Below are 14,927 nucleotides of genomic sequence, written 5' to 3'. Positions count from 1 at the left end.
CCGTTGGGAGTTGGGCGCCTGAGTCGTTGTATTTTTTGGACTTTGTATTCTTGAAATATTCATCTGTTTGCACTTGGATATACAGGTGTATACCCGTATTTTCGATGGATGGTTCGATGCGACGTTTGATGCTTGTGAAGGAAATAATGCCCTTGGTCCAAGTATGCATTCAATGATAAGTCTAATATATGCGGTTCAGTATTAATTAACAAGTTAATAATTCAGTGAGATCAAGTGAGCTGAATGCCTAGCTAGAGGCCGCTTCAGTTCAAGTGGAATTAATGATATTAATCCACAGCTTACTCTTGACTGAACCCGTAGGGTCACACAAATAGTACGTAAACGGATCAAGTATTTAATGGCATTAAATACTCCATCTATGGATATTCGGAATCGACGGATCTTGGTTTCAGTGGGAGCTGAGATCGTCACAGGCAAGAAATGAATACTCCGGAAACGATGATATTGCCGGAAACGGAAATATGGATCGTATCGGAAATATAAATATTATCCAAGTCGTAGATGTTACCGGAAACGGAAACATGGTACGTATCGGAAAATATTATCGGAAATGGAAATATTGCCGGAATCGGAAATATTGCCGGAAACGGAAATATTGTCTGAATCGGAAATATTATCGGAATCGGAAAATAATTCCGGAAACGGAAATATTAAATATTTGTTCGAAACGGAAATTAATTCCGGAATCGGAAATGTTAAATATTGTTCGTATCGGAAATGAATTCCGGAATCGGAAAATTAATCGGAAGCGCGTCGTACGAATTAGCATCGGACGAGCTTGCTAGACGAAGGCCCAGCACGAAGCCAGGCCCACGTCCTGCAAGGGAAACGCGCGCCACAACACGCCAGCCCAAGGCTGCGCCAGGCCCACCGCAAGGCAGGCCCAGCGCGCGCCCAAGGCTGCGGCAGTCGTGGGCTGCGATGCTCGGGCTGTGCGCGCGCGCGCATGGCGCCCCTCGTGGGCTGCTGTGCGTGCGTGGGTGTTTGTGTTCACATACGAAACCTAAAACGTACAGGATTCGTTTAATGATTAAATTCCTAATTCTATTTGATAAATTAATTAAATAAGAGTTTTATTATGATTCTAATTTAATTAATTCGTATCCTAATAGGATTCCAATTCTCTTTCCATACCCCTATAAATATGTGGCCTGGGTTCACAATTTATAACAAGTTTTAAAGTATTCAAAGTGAGTTTTTGAGAGAAAAATTCAGTTACATTCCTTGCTCAAAAGTGCCGAAATTTTTAGTACCTTAAGGGCGATTCTAGTTGGTCAATCTTAAGGCGGATCCGGACGTGCTGTGGACTATCTACGGAGGGACGACACTTGGAGTCCTAAAGACTTGTTCTTGTTCGGTTCGGGCGCAGCTAGGGAAGGCACGCAACAAAGAGTATGCATCTAAACTATGCTATATGATTATGTGTAAATAATATGTATTCCTGGCTAAATGGTTTTTCCGCATGATTTATGAATTGTCATATGTATCATAACCTAACAGTGGTATCACGAGCCTCTTATTATTTTCATAATCTAAATTGCATGAACATGGTTAAATATTACAAATTTGCAAGAATTAAAAGGGGTGATTAATTTTCGTAATTGTTAATTAATTGCAAATTGCGTTTATTTAATTATACGTACGCAGTTTTTTGGCAGTTTCTTCGTTACTCATCCAAATCAAGTGATTTTTGTGTCAATTCCGCATGTAAAAGGCATTCTAAAATTTTGACAAAAATAGTGTTTTTCTGCCGAACCCAGAATTCTCAAATTCGAAGCCTAACTATGACTTTTCGAAGGTTTTAGTTTTTCGAATGCACAATTTCGTAAATTTAAGATGTTAAATTAAATAGTTGCGATTCTTGTTGATAAATCTTGAATTTTTGATTGACCTACTGTATGTGTTTAACAAGTTTGAATTCCTAGCCTTGTTAATTATGCAATCTAATTTGTAATTATGATTAATTTGTTGAAAATTAGAATAATTTAGAATTAATTTGATTTTCATAATTAATTATAATTTAATTAGATACCTATGATTAAAAACCACCATAAAAATTGTAAATTTATGATAAATTTTAAATTTTTTATGACCTAGACTTGAATCCATGTTAATCGGAAATCAATTGAATAATAAATTTTCGATTTTTCGCCCTAAAATTATGAAATTAATATTAATTTATTAATTTGTCATTAATTTTAAATATAAATTTTTTAAATTTTATGCGATTCGTTCATATAACTTGCACGCACAAAGCAATGGACGCTACGTGTTACCCTTAAGGGGTGTTGTATAGTGCGGGCATGCGACGACGAGCAAGGGAGCTCGTCGCCCATGCGGCACGAATGCATTGAGCAAGGGCATGGTGCACGAGCACAAGGCAGCAGCCCTGCCTTGTGTCGTGGGCTACGAGCAATGGACGAATGGGCATGGGCGAAGGCAAGGCACGGCAGTCGCGTGTGGGCAGCAAGCGAGCTGCGCCACAACGCGCACTGCCTCGCGCGCAGCGAGCGCAAGCTCGCGTGCCACGAGTGCTGCGCCCAGCATCGATGCCTCGCGCAGCGAGCGCTGGCTCGCACAAGCGAGCGCTGGCGAGCGCGCGGAGCGAGCACTGGCTCGCATCAATCGAGCGATGGCGAGCGTGCACAGCGAGCGCTGGCGAGCGCGCACATCGAGCGCTGGCGAGCGCGCACAGCGAGCGATGGCTCGCGTGCGTCGAGCGCTGGCGCGCGCGCAGCGAGCACCAACTCGCGCGATTGCTTGCGAAGGGTAGAAGCAGCAGCTATGCGACGCAGCGCATGGGATGCGCGCACATGGCCAGCGATGGCTGTGTGCGTGTGGCCCATTGGCGTGCGATGCGTAGGGTGTTTGCGTTGCGATTAGATCGTTTTGAATGTTTAATTTGAAATTTTCAGTTTACGTAATTTTAATTAATTTTAAAATTAATAATTTAAATTATTTTCTTGGATTTTAATTTTGAATATTGTAATTATAATGAATTTATTTATTCTAATTATTTTTCTAAAATTAAAATCATGAATTAATTTAAATACGACTGAAATTAAATTAAACTTTTTGGATTCAATTATAAATTTATATGAGCTTTAAATTTTAATTAAATTTGTATGTTTCCGGTTAGACTAGAAATACATTTTTATGTTTAAAATTAGTAAAGCATATGAATTTATTGGTTTGAGTGGGAGCCCTTTTTAGTCATAAACTCTTGATTAGGTCTACAAATCCTTAAGGTCAAAACAACTTGATTAGAATTAATAAGGACTGAATAATTGGTAGATTATTGGTGCCCTTGATTAATTGCTGCAAATGTTTACGTGATGCATAATGTGTTTTACTAACCAGCTATGTGGGCCATTCATGATAATGAATGGGTGAATGGTATATATTGTATATGTACTGTTTTGCAGGTTATGAAGTGACTAGTATGGCCCAAATAGGATAGAAAATATGGTCTGCGTACCATTAATTTGAATGTAATTGGTCTAAAGTACCAAAGTTGTTTTTCTATTCAAATATGGTCTGCGTACCATCAAATAGTTGTAATTAGTTTTAATTATAGCTTATCCTATTTGAAGAAAATGGTGCCTCCCACGGAGATTTTCAAGACGGACTTTGAAGTTAAAGCTTCAAGATGAAGTCGGGCCATACTAGATCACATTTATCTTATGCATGTTTTAAGTTATTTATTGCTTTTAAATATGTCTTAAAATGCATGAGATCAAAAGCTTGATTATGTTGCATGATTAAGGATTTTAGTTCACTTAAAATCTAACCAACATAGTAAGAGCCTTAAGTTCCAAACTTAAAAATTGAGTTATAAGGTGCCATGCCAAAATATACACTTGCTTGGATATCCTTTACATCAATCTAGTAATAGTTTTCGCTCAGCGAGGTGTTACTTATTGGTCCTAAAGGGGCAAGGTACACAAATAATTGTGAGTACATGTTAGTTTTGGTGAAACTCAACGATATAAGTAAGGAGTCCTTTTATGTCGTGGCAAAATCGATAGGTTTACCTAATAAGTTCTTAGACGTACCTATCAACCAAGAATAGTTTCTAGACTATTAGCAAAAGACTTTTGCTTACCTAAGATGTTTTAGGATTAAGTCGACAAACTGTGCTTAGTTCTTCAATGATTTTAGGATCTTGGAATCATTTTATTCACACCTGCCGGAACACATAACTTGAATAAAATGCTTAATAAACATTGAATTATGCATGTATGCTAGAATTTAAGTTTATTAAGAGAAACTGTGAATGGTTATTTATTTGTTTATTCTTTTCAATTGTAGTTTTTAAATGGCAAACAATTCATTCAACATTCGATCAATTCTCGAAAAGGAGAAGTTGAACGGGAAAAACTTCCTTGACTGGCAAAGGAACTTGCAAATAGTTCTTATGCAGGAAGAAAAGGAGTATGTCCTAGAAGAGGCGATGCCCGAAGCCGCAGGCGACGGGGTCACTCAGGCAGCCCTCAATCGTTGGATTGATGCCAACAAGGATGTGAAATGTCTAATGCTCGCCACCATGAGTGCGGATCTGCAGAAAACGTTCATCAACTCAGATGCTTTCACAATCATCAGTGAGTTGAAGAACATGTTCCAAGATCTGGCTCGAGTCGAAAGATTCGAGACTCATAGGCAAATTCTTGAGACCAAGCTTAAGAAAGGCGAGCCCGTAAGTCCACATGTTCTCAAAATGATTGGACTCATTGAGAATATGAGTCGGCTGGATCATCAATTTTCTCAGGAAATGGCTATAGACACCATCCTCCATTCTCTTCATAGCGGGTATGATCAGTTCAAACTGAACTACAGTATGAATAGTCTGGACAAAACGCTCACTGAGCTTCACGGTATGCTGAAGACCGCTGAAAAGACGCTCAAGAGTGATAAGCAGGATGTGCTTATGGTGCGTGGGGGCAAGTTCAAGAAATCTGGAAAGAAGAGGAATGCTAAGAAAGGTGGCAACAAGGCCAGCCCAACTAAGCAAACTGGCGCCAAATCTGTAAAGAGGAAGGTCAGTCAACCCACTTCTGAATCCGAATGCTTCTACTGCAAGAAGAAGGGGCATTGGAAGAGAGATTGCTTGAAGCTAAAGGAAGATCAGAAGAACGGAACAGTCGTTCCATCTTCAGGTATTTTCGTTATAGACTGTATACTTGCTAATTCAACTTCTTGGGTATTAGATACAGGTTGTGGCTCACACTTATGTTCCAATTTTCAGGGACTAAGAAGAAGTAGAAAGTTAAGCAAGGGTGAAGTCGACCTACGAGTGGGAAATGGAGCACGGATTGCTGCATTAGCTGTAAGAACTTACTATTTGTCGTTGCCCTCCGGGCTAGTTTTGGAACTGGAAGAATGTTTCCATGTTCCAAGTCTTACTAAAAACATCATTTCAGTTTCTTGCTTAGATGCTAAGGGATTTTCCTTTTTAATAAAAGACAATAGTTGTTCGTTTAATTTTAAAGAGATGTTTTATGGATCTGCTAGATTAGTCAATGGACTTTATTTATTAGATCACGACAAACAAGTATATAACATAAATACCAAAAAGGCCAAAAAGGATGATTCAGATCTCACCTATGTGTGGCATTGTCGATTAGGCCATATAAACTTGAAACGCTTAGAAAGACTTCAAAAGGAAGGAATTCTAGAACCATTTGACTTAGAGGATTATGGTAAATGCGAATCATGTTTACTTGGCAAAATGACAAAGCAACCTTTCTCTAAAGTTGGAGAAAGAGCAAATGAACTATTGGGTTTAATCCATACAGATGTATGTGGACCAATGAGTACAAATGCTAGAGGTGGTTTCAGCTACTTTATCACTTTCACTGATGACTTCAGTAGATATGGTTATGTCTACCTAATGAAGCATAAGTATGAATCCTTTGACAAATTCAAGGAATTTCAGAGTGAAGTAGAGAATCAATTAGGCAAGAAGATTAAGGCACTGCGGTCTGATAGAGGCGGTGAATATCTGAGCTATGAATTTGATGACCATCTGAAAGAATGTGGAATTCTATCAGAATTGACTCCTCCTGGAACACCACAATGGAACGGTGTGTCAGAACGGAGGAACAGAACCTTGCTAGACATGGTCAGGTCAATGATGGGTCAGGCCAAACTTCCATTAGAATTTTGGGGACATGCACTAAATACAGCTGCACTCACTATAAATAGAGCTCCGTCTAAAGCTGTCGAAAAGACTCCATATGAATTATGGTTTGGAAAGCCTCCAAATGTGTCTTTTCTTAAGATTTGGGGATGTGAAGTATACGTCAAACGATTAATTTCAGACAAACTTCATCCAAAATCTGACAAATGTATCCTTGTGGGCTATCCAAAGGAAACAAAGGGGTATTACTTCTACAATACATCTGAGAACAAGGTGTTTGTTGCTCGAGATGGTGTCTTTTTGGAGAAAGATCACATTTCCAAAATGACAAGTGGGAGAAAAGTAGACCTCGAAGAAATTCGAATCGAACAACAAACTCTAGAGAATGCTCAAGATGACATTCAGGATGAAACTCAGAGATCTTTAGAAGAATCTGGTGAGAATCATGGTCAAACTAGAAATGTTACCCCGCGTAGATCGCAAAGATATAGATCTCAACCGGAAAGGTACTTAGGTATTTTGACGAACGAGAGCTATGACGTTCTATTACTTGAAAGTGATGAACCTGCGACTTACAAACAAGCTATGACGAGCCCTAGCTCCAAGCAATGGCAAGAAGCCATGCAATCTGAATTAGACTCCATGTCTGAAAACCAAGTATGGGATTTGGTCGATTTGCCAGATGGCTACCAAGCCATTGGAAGCAAATGGGTTTTCAAACTGAAAAAGGACAAGGATGGGAAACTTGAAGTTTTCAAAGCTAGATTGGTTGCAAAAGGTTACAGGCAAGTCCACGGTGTGGACTACGATGAAACCTTTTCACCAGTTGCAATGCTAAAGTCTATTCGGATAATGTTAGCAATCGCTGCATATTACGATTACGAAATATGGCAGATGGATGTCAAAACTGCTTTCTTAAACGACGTTTTAACAGAAACTGTGTTTATGACACAGCCTGAAGGTTTTGAGGATCCAAAGAATGCTAAAAAGGTATGCAAGCTAAAGAAGTCAATCTACGGATTGAAGCAGGCATCCAGGAGCTGGAATATACGTTTTGATGAAGCAGTCAGTGACTTTGGTTTCATCAAGAACGCAGACGAATCTTGTGTATACAAGAAGGTCAGTGGGAGCAAAATTGCTTTCCTAGTATTATATGTCGACGACATATTACTTATCGGAAATGACATTCCTATGTTGAACTCTGTCAAGATTTGGCTTGGGAAATGTTTTTCGATGAAAGATCTAGGAGAAGCACAGTACATATTGGGCATCAAGATTTACAGAGATAGATCTAAAAAGATGATTGGACTTAGTCAAAGCACTTATATCAATAAGGTGCTTGATAGGTTCAAGATGGCGGACTCCAAGCGAGGCTACCTACCCATGTCTCATGGAATGACTCTAAGCAAGACTCAGTGCCCAAAAACACTTGATGAGCGTAGACGAATGAATGGGATTCCATATGCATCATTGATTGGTTCAATAATGTATGCTATGATATGTACACGCCCGGATGTTGCGTACGCACTCAGTGCTACGAGCAGATACCAGTCAGACCCAGGAGAGGCACATTGGACTGCTGCCAAGAATATTCTGAAGTACCTGAAAAGGCACAAAGATGACTTCCTGGTCTATGGTGGAGATGATGAATTAATTGTTAAAGGCTATACGGACGCAAGTTTCCAAACCGACAAAGATGATTTCAGATCACAGTCTGGGTTTGTCTTCTGCCTCAACGGAGGAGCAGTAAGCTGGAAAAGTGCTAAGCAAAGCACCATTGCGGATTCTACAACTGAAGCGGAGTACATTGCTGCACATGAAGCAGCAAAGGAAGCTATATGGCTAAGGAAGTTCATAGGTGAACTTGGTGTAGTCCCCTCCATTAAAGGACCAATAGCCCTGTATTGTGATAATAACGGAGCTATTGCACAGGCAAAGGAGCCTAGACACCACCAGAGAGTCAAGCATGTACTTCGTAGATTTCACCTTCTACGAGAGTTCGTTGAAAGAAAAGAAGTCGAGATAAGAAAAATTGGAACTGATGACAACATATCAGATCCATTGACTAAACCTCTGCCGCAGGCGAAGCACAACTCGCACACTGCAGCTATGGGAATCAAGCATATTGGAGAATGGCTTTGATGTCTCTGTTTAATGTTTTAAAGTTTTAGAGTTTAAATCTTTGTAAAACATTATTGGTTAATCATTCACAATAAATGAAAAGAATTCATTTTTCCATTTAATTTGTGGTTTATTAAATGATGAGTCCCTTCAATATGACGATATATTCAAGATAGACTGTCAGGACCAGTCCTGTGACTAAGAAATGTCTATCAAGTGAACTTGAATGTCAAAGGTTGAAAATGGTCCCTAGTCGGAGTTTTCTATAAAATTGGACGCATAGAAAACGTTAGACGATTAGAATGCAAGATGACTAGTAGTTCTGTTTCTTGAACTATGTGGACATGGCAATGTCATAATCATTTGCATAGATACTTACTTTGTGAAGACTAGTATCGGACAAGACCTATGAAACTTTACTGTAAGAGATGAAAATCTGTCATAAGTAAATTTCATTAAAATTATTAGACACTAAATCCTCAATACCTGAGTGATTTGAGATTACTTGTTTGAGAACTGGTTGCTTTGACGTTGACCAACCGTCGCACCGTAAAAGGAGGCTATAAAGGCAACGCTCAGGTAATCACCTATCAAACGAAGTCTAATCTCAAGATCGCAAGATTGGGATTGTCCTCCCATAAATCGGGATGAGATGCTTAAAAGTTGTACAAGGCCACTCGGAGAGCTAGAAAATGTGAAATGCATGGCCGTGCTCGGATGAATCATAGGCTATGATTATCTGTTTATTTGATCAGTTGAACTCTGAAACCGAGGAACACCTCTAGACATAAATAAGGATGACAACTCTTACCTTATGTTCAAGAGCAAGCATCGAGCGACAAAGGAATTAGGAAATGCACACTTGTCCCTAAGGACAAGTGGGAGACTGAAGGAAATAATGCCCTTGGTCCAAGTATGCATTCAATGATAAGTCTAATATATGCGGTTTAGTATTAATTAACAAGTTAATAATTCAGTGAGATCAAGTGAGCTGAATGCCTAGCTAGAGGCCGCTTCAGTTCAAGTGGAATTAATGATATTAATCCACAGCTTACTCTTGACTGAACCCGTAGGGTCACACAAATAGTACGTAAACGGATCAAGTATTTAATGGCATTAAATACTCCATCTATGGATATTCGGAATCGACGGATCTTGGTTTCAGTGGGAGCTGAGATCGTCACAGGCAAGAAATGAATACTCCGGAAACGATGATATTGCCGGAAACGGAAATATGGATCGTATCGGAAATATAAATATTATCCAAGTCGTAGATGTTACCGGAAACGGAAACATGGTACGTATCGGAAAATATTATCGGAAATGGAAATATTGCCGGAATCGGAAATATTGCCGGAAACGGAAATATTGTCTGAATCGGAAATATTATCAGAATCGGAAAATAATTCCGGAAACGGAAATATTAAATATTTGTTCGAAACGGAAATTAATTCCGGAATCGGAAATGTTAAATATTGTTCGTATCGGAAATGAATTCCGGAATCGGAAAATTAATCGGAAGCGCGTCGTACGAATTAGCATCGGACGAGCTTGCTAGACGAAGGCCCAACACGAAGCCAGGCCCACGTCCAGCAAGGGAAACGCGCGCCACAACACGCCAGCCCAAGGCTGCGCCAGGCCCACCGCAAGGCAGGCCCAGCGCGCGCCCAAGGCTGCGGCAGTCGTGGGCTGCGATGCTCGGGCTGTGCGCGCGCGCGCATGACGCCCCTCGTGGGCTGCTGTGCGTGCGTGGGTGTTTGTGTTCACATACGAAACCTAAAACGTACAGGATTCGTTTAATGATTAAATTCCTAATTCTATTTGATAAATTAATTAAATAAGAGTTTTATTATGATTCTAATTTAATTAATTCGTATCCTAATAGGATTCCAATTCTCTTTCCATACCCCTATAAATATGTGGCCTGGGTTCACAATTTATAACAAGTTTTAAAGTATTCAAAGTGAGTTTTTGAGAGAAAAATTCAGTTACATTCCTTGCTCAAAAGTGCCGAAATTTTTAGTACCTTAAGGGCGATTCTAGTTGGTCAATCTTAAGGCGGATCCGGACGTGCTGTGGAATATCTACGGAGGGACGACACTTGGAGTCCTAAAGACTTGTTCTTGTTCGGTTCGGGCGCAGCTAGGGAAGGCACGCAACAAAGAGTATGCATCTAAACTATGCTATATGATTATGTGTAAATAATATGTATTCCTGGCTAAATGGTTTTTCCGCATGATTTATGAATTGTCATATGTATCATAACCTAACAGCTTGGTGCGGAAGACCGTAGCAGCAAAGGACGTGCAATCAGCACGGGAGACCGCGCGCGCTGCAGATTCGCGCATGCAGCAGGGCAGCGCAGTGCGCTGGGGCGGTGCCTGGCGCGAGGCTGAGCTATAAAATCTCCCCTTGCCGTGCCATTTTGAGGCACACTCTCTTGAATTCTTTGCTCTTTTCTCTCTCAAAGGTTGATTAAGCTCTTCCCTTGGTCTTGTTCTTGCCTCGTCCATGTAAGTTTTTCATGTTTTGCTTATGAAATAACTCTAGGATTGGATGTAGTCTTGATTTTCCGTACTTTGAAATGATGCTCGTATGCTTAAGCTTCTTGAATCTTGTAGAAAACTGTTTGATAGCCACTTGAACTTGAACTGTTGGAACTTGTATTTTGAATTTTTTGAATCAAATTTTTTCTTTGAACTTGTATCTGCTTCGGCATGGATAGCCTAGGCGTTGATGTAGAACTTGTATACCTGCTTCGGCGTGGATAGCCTAGGCGTTAGTGTAGAACTTGAATACCTGCTTCAGCGTGGGTAGCCTAGGCGTTGGTGTAGGAATTTGTATCTTGAACTAGAGGTCCACTGGGGATTTTTGTTTCGAATCTTTTGACTTCGTATAGGCCAGTATAGGATGGCCCCTAGTTTAGAATTTTGACACTTTGTATGCTACTTGATTTAGTATGCCTCGTCACACTAGGAGTAAGCTCGCTGAATCATCTGTGGTTCGAGCCGCCGAGGAAGACGCTTCGGTTGATGAAGCGGCTGCAATAAATGCGCCAGGTGGGGGTATGGTTCCCCGAGATGCGCCCGCTTTCCCTGGTACTGGTTGGATCCCTTCCGACCTGGTGTTTTGGCCGGATTGGCACTTGTCTCAGCGGCCTCGCGCTGGCATGGTGAGTCTTGTACTGTGTTTTGGGTTTGTACTTTGTAATTGTATAGGTCTTGAGCTAACTCGTTTACCTGAAGGCCGATGGAAAGCCGTTCCGTACTTACTGGTCCTTGGTGGAGGTTCAGAGGGCCTTTAAAGCTCTTCGTGCTGATGAGGAGGCTATGGAGATTTGTTCGCAGACGGGCCTGGCCGATTTCTGGCGCACCATGGTAGGTTCTTCGAAGAGAACGGGGATTAAAAACCGTTTGTGGGCTTTGTTAGAGCGATGGTGGGATACCACCAACACTTTCCACATGGCATGGGGGGAGATCACTATTACCCCTCTTGAATTTGCTATGATTACAGGTCTTCCTTTTTCTGAGAGGAATGTGACCTTTGATTCTGAGCTGACGTGGCGCTCGACCGCTGCCAGGGACTTGCTCGGCCCTGTTGTTGACTTGTCGGATGACGATGCTCACGCTTTTGTGAAGGTGATTGTGCAGGCTATCTGTGGTGGGGGTGTGTCCGCGGAGCAGAGGGTTAGGCTTTTCCTCCTAGCCTTGGTGAGCAAAGTGATGGCCCCGAGTAGGAACAGTCGGGTGCACATCAAATTCTTGTCCGCTTTGCGGGACTTGGGAGCTGTTTCGAGCTATAACTGGGGTGGCTTGGCATACAACCACCTTTTGTACGAGATGAAGCGGGCCTCCCGGACTGCACTGGGGAGTGACCCGAGCATGGCTGCTCTGTGTAGCGTACTGGAGGTATTTGAGACTCCTTGTACTTTGTACTTTTTACTTGTATGCTTGTATTTTGAACTTGACTGATGCTTTGCTTGTTCCTTGAAAGATTTGGATCTATGAGCACTTTCCGACTTTGGCGCCATAGCGTACTAGAGATGCGGCTTACCCGTATGCTGCCTCTTGGATAGGAGCGGTGCGCGTTGGTGCGTCTCTGGCGGCTTCTCGCAGGGCTTGGAGAGTTCTATCCGCTGAAGATGTAATCTTTTGTTTTGTTTTGCTCTCTGGTATTTGTATTTGTACTGTTGCCTGAGTTGTTTGCTTTGCAGGTGGTATGCCGTCCTTTCGCCGACGCGGTTGTACCTGTCTCGGCTGCTCGTGCCCATTTCCTGTCTGGGCGGCGGGTTTTGCTTCCAGGGGTGTACCGCCATATGTGGTATATGGGGGAGCGAGTGTCCCTTCAACACCATTCGAGGGATAGGCTTGTCCCCAAGGATCCACCGGAGTCCATGCTGGCTATGGATGAAGATCTTGCCCGACTCTATGCGGAGGCTAGGGGCGAGGCTGTTTGCCGCTCTTGGAGGGAGTTTGTACACAGGAAGGGTAGCTATGATGACTTCCTAAGGAGGTTGGCCCGACCAGTACGCTTCGTACTGCCGGTGAGCTTTTGAACCTTGTATCTTGTATTCTTGTATTCTTGTATTCTTGTATTCTTGTATTCTTGTATTGATTGCATGATTGTATGATTGTATGTAGGAGGAGGAGTTTGATCCTGAGGACATTCCTCATGCTGATAGGATCCTCCGCTATGAGAACTCGGACGGGGAAGAGGTGGTGGAGACCATTCCTTGGGCTTCTCCTCCGCACCGGAAATCATATGATGCTGTACCTGAGCATTATGCCCCTGTAAGTACTGTTGCATTTTTGAAACTGTTTGTAACTTTGTATGGGGAAATTGATCTTGAACTTTGTATGCAGGCGCCTCGGGCGAGAGTGCGTCGCTGGATGCTCTTGCTTGATTCTTGGAAGAGGCAGTGTGCCAAGCTGACCCGGAAGCTTTCTGGCCGAAACAGAGAGGTGCCTTACTTGATCTTGAAACTTGTATTCTGGTAATTCGAACTGGGAAGTTGATTCTTGAAATTGTATTTTGTATAGGAGCGCCGTCGAGACCGTAGAGATTCCGTTGATAGAGAGCCTCAGGCGGAGACGTCCTTGGGACAGGAGGAACCGAGTTTGGAGATAGGACAAGGGTCCGGTGCTGGTGCTCATCAGAGGCATTTCGATGCTGAGCGGGGAGATTTCCCTTTTGTACTTGTTGATCCCTCCAGACATTCATTTGGAGGTATTGGCAGTTCACGGCCCTTTGTTTCTTCCCCTGGTTACTACTTCGGAGGAAGTGGTCCTCAGCCTTGGGGTGCAGGTCCATGGGCTTGCTATGCGGAGATGGAGAGGATGCGTCAGACTCAGATGTTTGGGTCGTACCCGTATATGCTGATGCCGCCGCCTTATCAGTATTCCTCTTCTCAGCAGGGAGTTCATCCCTCCATTGGCACACTTCGTATCTCGGAGGAGGATCCTAGTACCCCTGGGACGGAGCTGGATCGGGAGCTGGAGCGCCTTAGGAGGCGTAACAGGGACAAGGCACCCGTGATTGATGTCACTGCTGGTGATGATTCAGACTGACCCTGCATGGTAGCGAGTTCCAGCTTGCCTGGGTTGATTCTGTATAGGCTGGATTGTATTGTATTTGTATGGTTTGACACTTGAATTTTGTATGGTTGAATTGGCTTTGAACTTGAATTGGTTTGAAGTTTTTTTGAAGATTGGCTTTTGTATGTTTGAATACTTGAAATTGTATGCTTGTGTGTGCCTTTAAATTTTGTAGCTATACGCATGCATGATAATTTTGCAAAAAATTTGAAAATATTTGCCCATTTTTACGGGTGTATATACCCACTATAAGCCCCCACTTTGACTGAGGTTTTTTGGTTAGGAAAAGCGCAAGTCAAAGTATATTCAAATTTTGCTAATGCATATGCAGACTCGACTTAGGACGCCGATCTAGGACTAGAATGCTTGAATTTTGAATAAAATTTACCCGAAATATGCCCGAAGCGTTGATCCGGACTGCTTAAAATTGCGCGGCTTGCGGCTTTCGAATCTTGAATAATGGAGGTTGTACTCTGCTGTCCGAAACACTAAAGAGTGTGTACTCGGAGTCATAAGAGAGGACGGTGGCGTCGTCCTTTGGTGCAGGCTCCCGACGTCTGGCGCGGGCTTGGCGCCTGGCGCCTGTGGGCTGTCGTGCAAGCCAACTCTTGTATAAATAGGGAGCTTGTTGGATCATTTCTTGCATCTATCCCTTCCCTGCTATTATTGCATATTGCTTCCTCACGAAAAGGAAAGAGAGTATGGCTGTGTCCTTTGAAAGTGCCTTGAACTCGTGGCTTGGTTCGCTAGGCAAATTGGAGAAAAGGGAGCTTGATGGCATGCATCTTGGGGTGCTAGTCTCTTTCCGGTTTGTAAAATTTGATTTGCACTTCATTCTTGCTGCTCTGGAGGCTTGGGACCCGAATCATCATGTCTTCCATTTTGGAAATAATGAGGTATGTCCCCTCCCTGAGGAATTTAGTGCCATATTGGGGTGGCCCTTGATGCCGGAGCCATGCATGCCTAGTGTTGAAGAACACTTTTTCTTGAGTTTTGAAAGGTATTTGGGCTTGAAGCCCCGACTTTGAGTGTTGTTGTATATGGCAGAGGGG

General features: G+C 42.4%; 1 protein-coding gene across 1 annotated transcript; it reads left to right on the top strand.

Moving 5' to 3' along the window:
* The first annotated feature begins 4,918 nt into the window (after positions 1-4,918).
* Positions 4,919-5,456, top strand: LOC130465696 (glycine-rich RNA-binding protein RZ1B-like). The gene is made up of 2 exons (XM_056834564.1): positions 4,919-5,177; positions 5,267-5,456. Exons 1-2 carry the CDS (start codon positions 4,949-4,951, stop codon positions 5,281-5,283), a joined length of 246 nt encoding a protein of 81 aa, XP_056690542.1. The 5' UTR covers positions 4,919-4,948; the 3' UTR covers positions 5,284-5,456.
* Positions 5,457-14,927: the final 9,471 nt, after the last annotated feature.

This window comes from Spinacia oleracea, chromosome 1, assembly GCF_020520425.1.
Source record: "Spinacia oleracea cultivar Varoflay chromosome 1, BTI_SOV_V1, whole genome shotgun sequence".
Taxonomy (NCBI): Eukaryota; Viridiplantae; Streptophyta; class Magnoliopsida; order Caryophyllales; family Amaranthaceae; genus Spinacia; species Spinacia oleracea.
The sequence above is the reverse complement of the archived record's forward strand: the minus strand, read 5'-3'. Positions and strand labels throughout refer to the sequence as shown.

Excerpts from the sequence above, each read along its gene's own strand:
- LOC130465696 (XM_056834564.1), top strand. The coding sequence starts at position 4,949 with ATGGTGCGTGGGGGCAAGTTCAAGAAATCTGGAAAGAAGAGGAATGCT.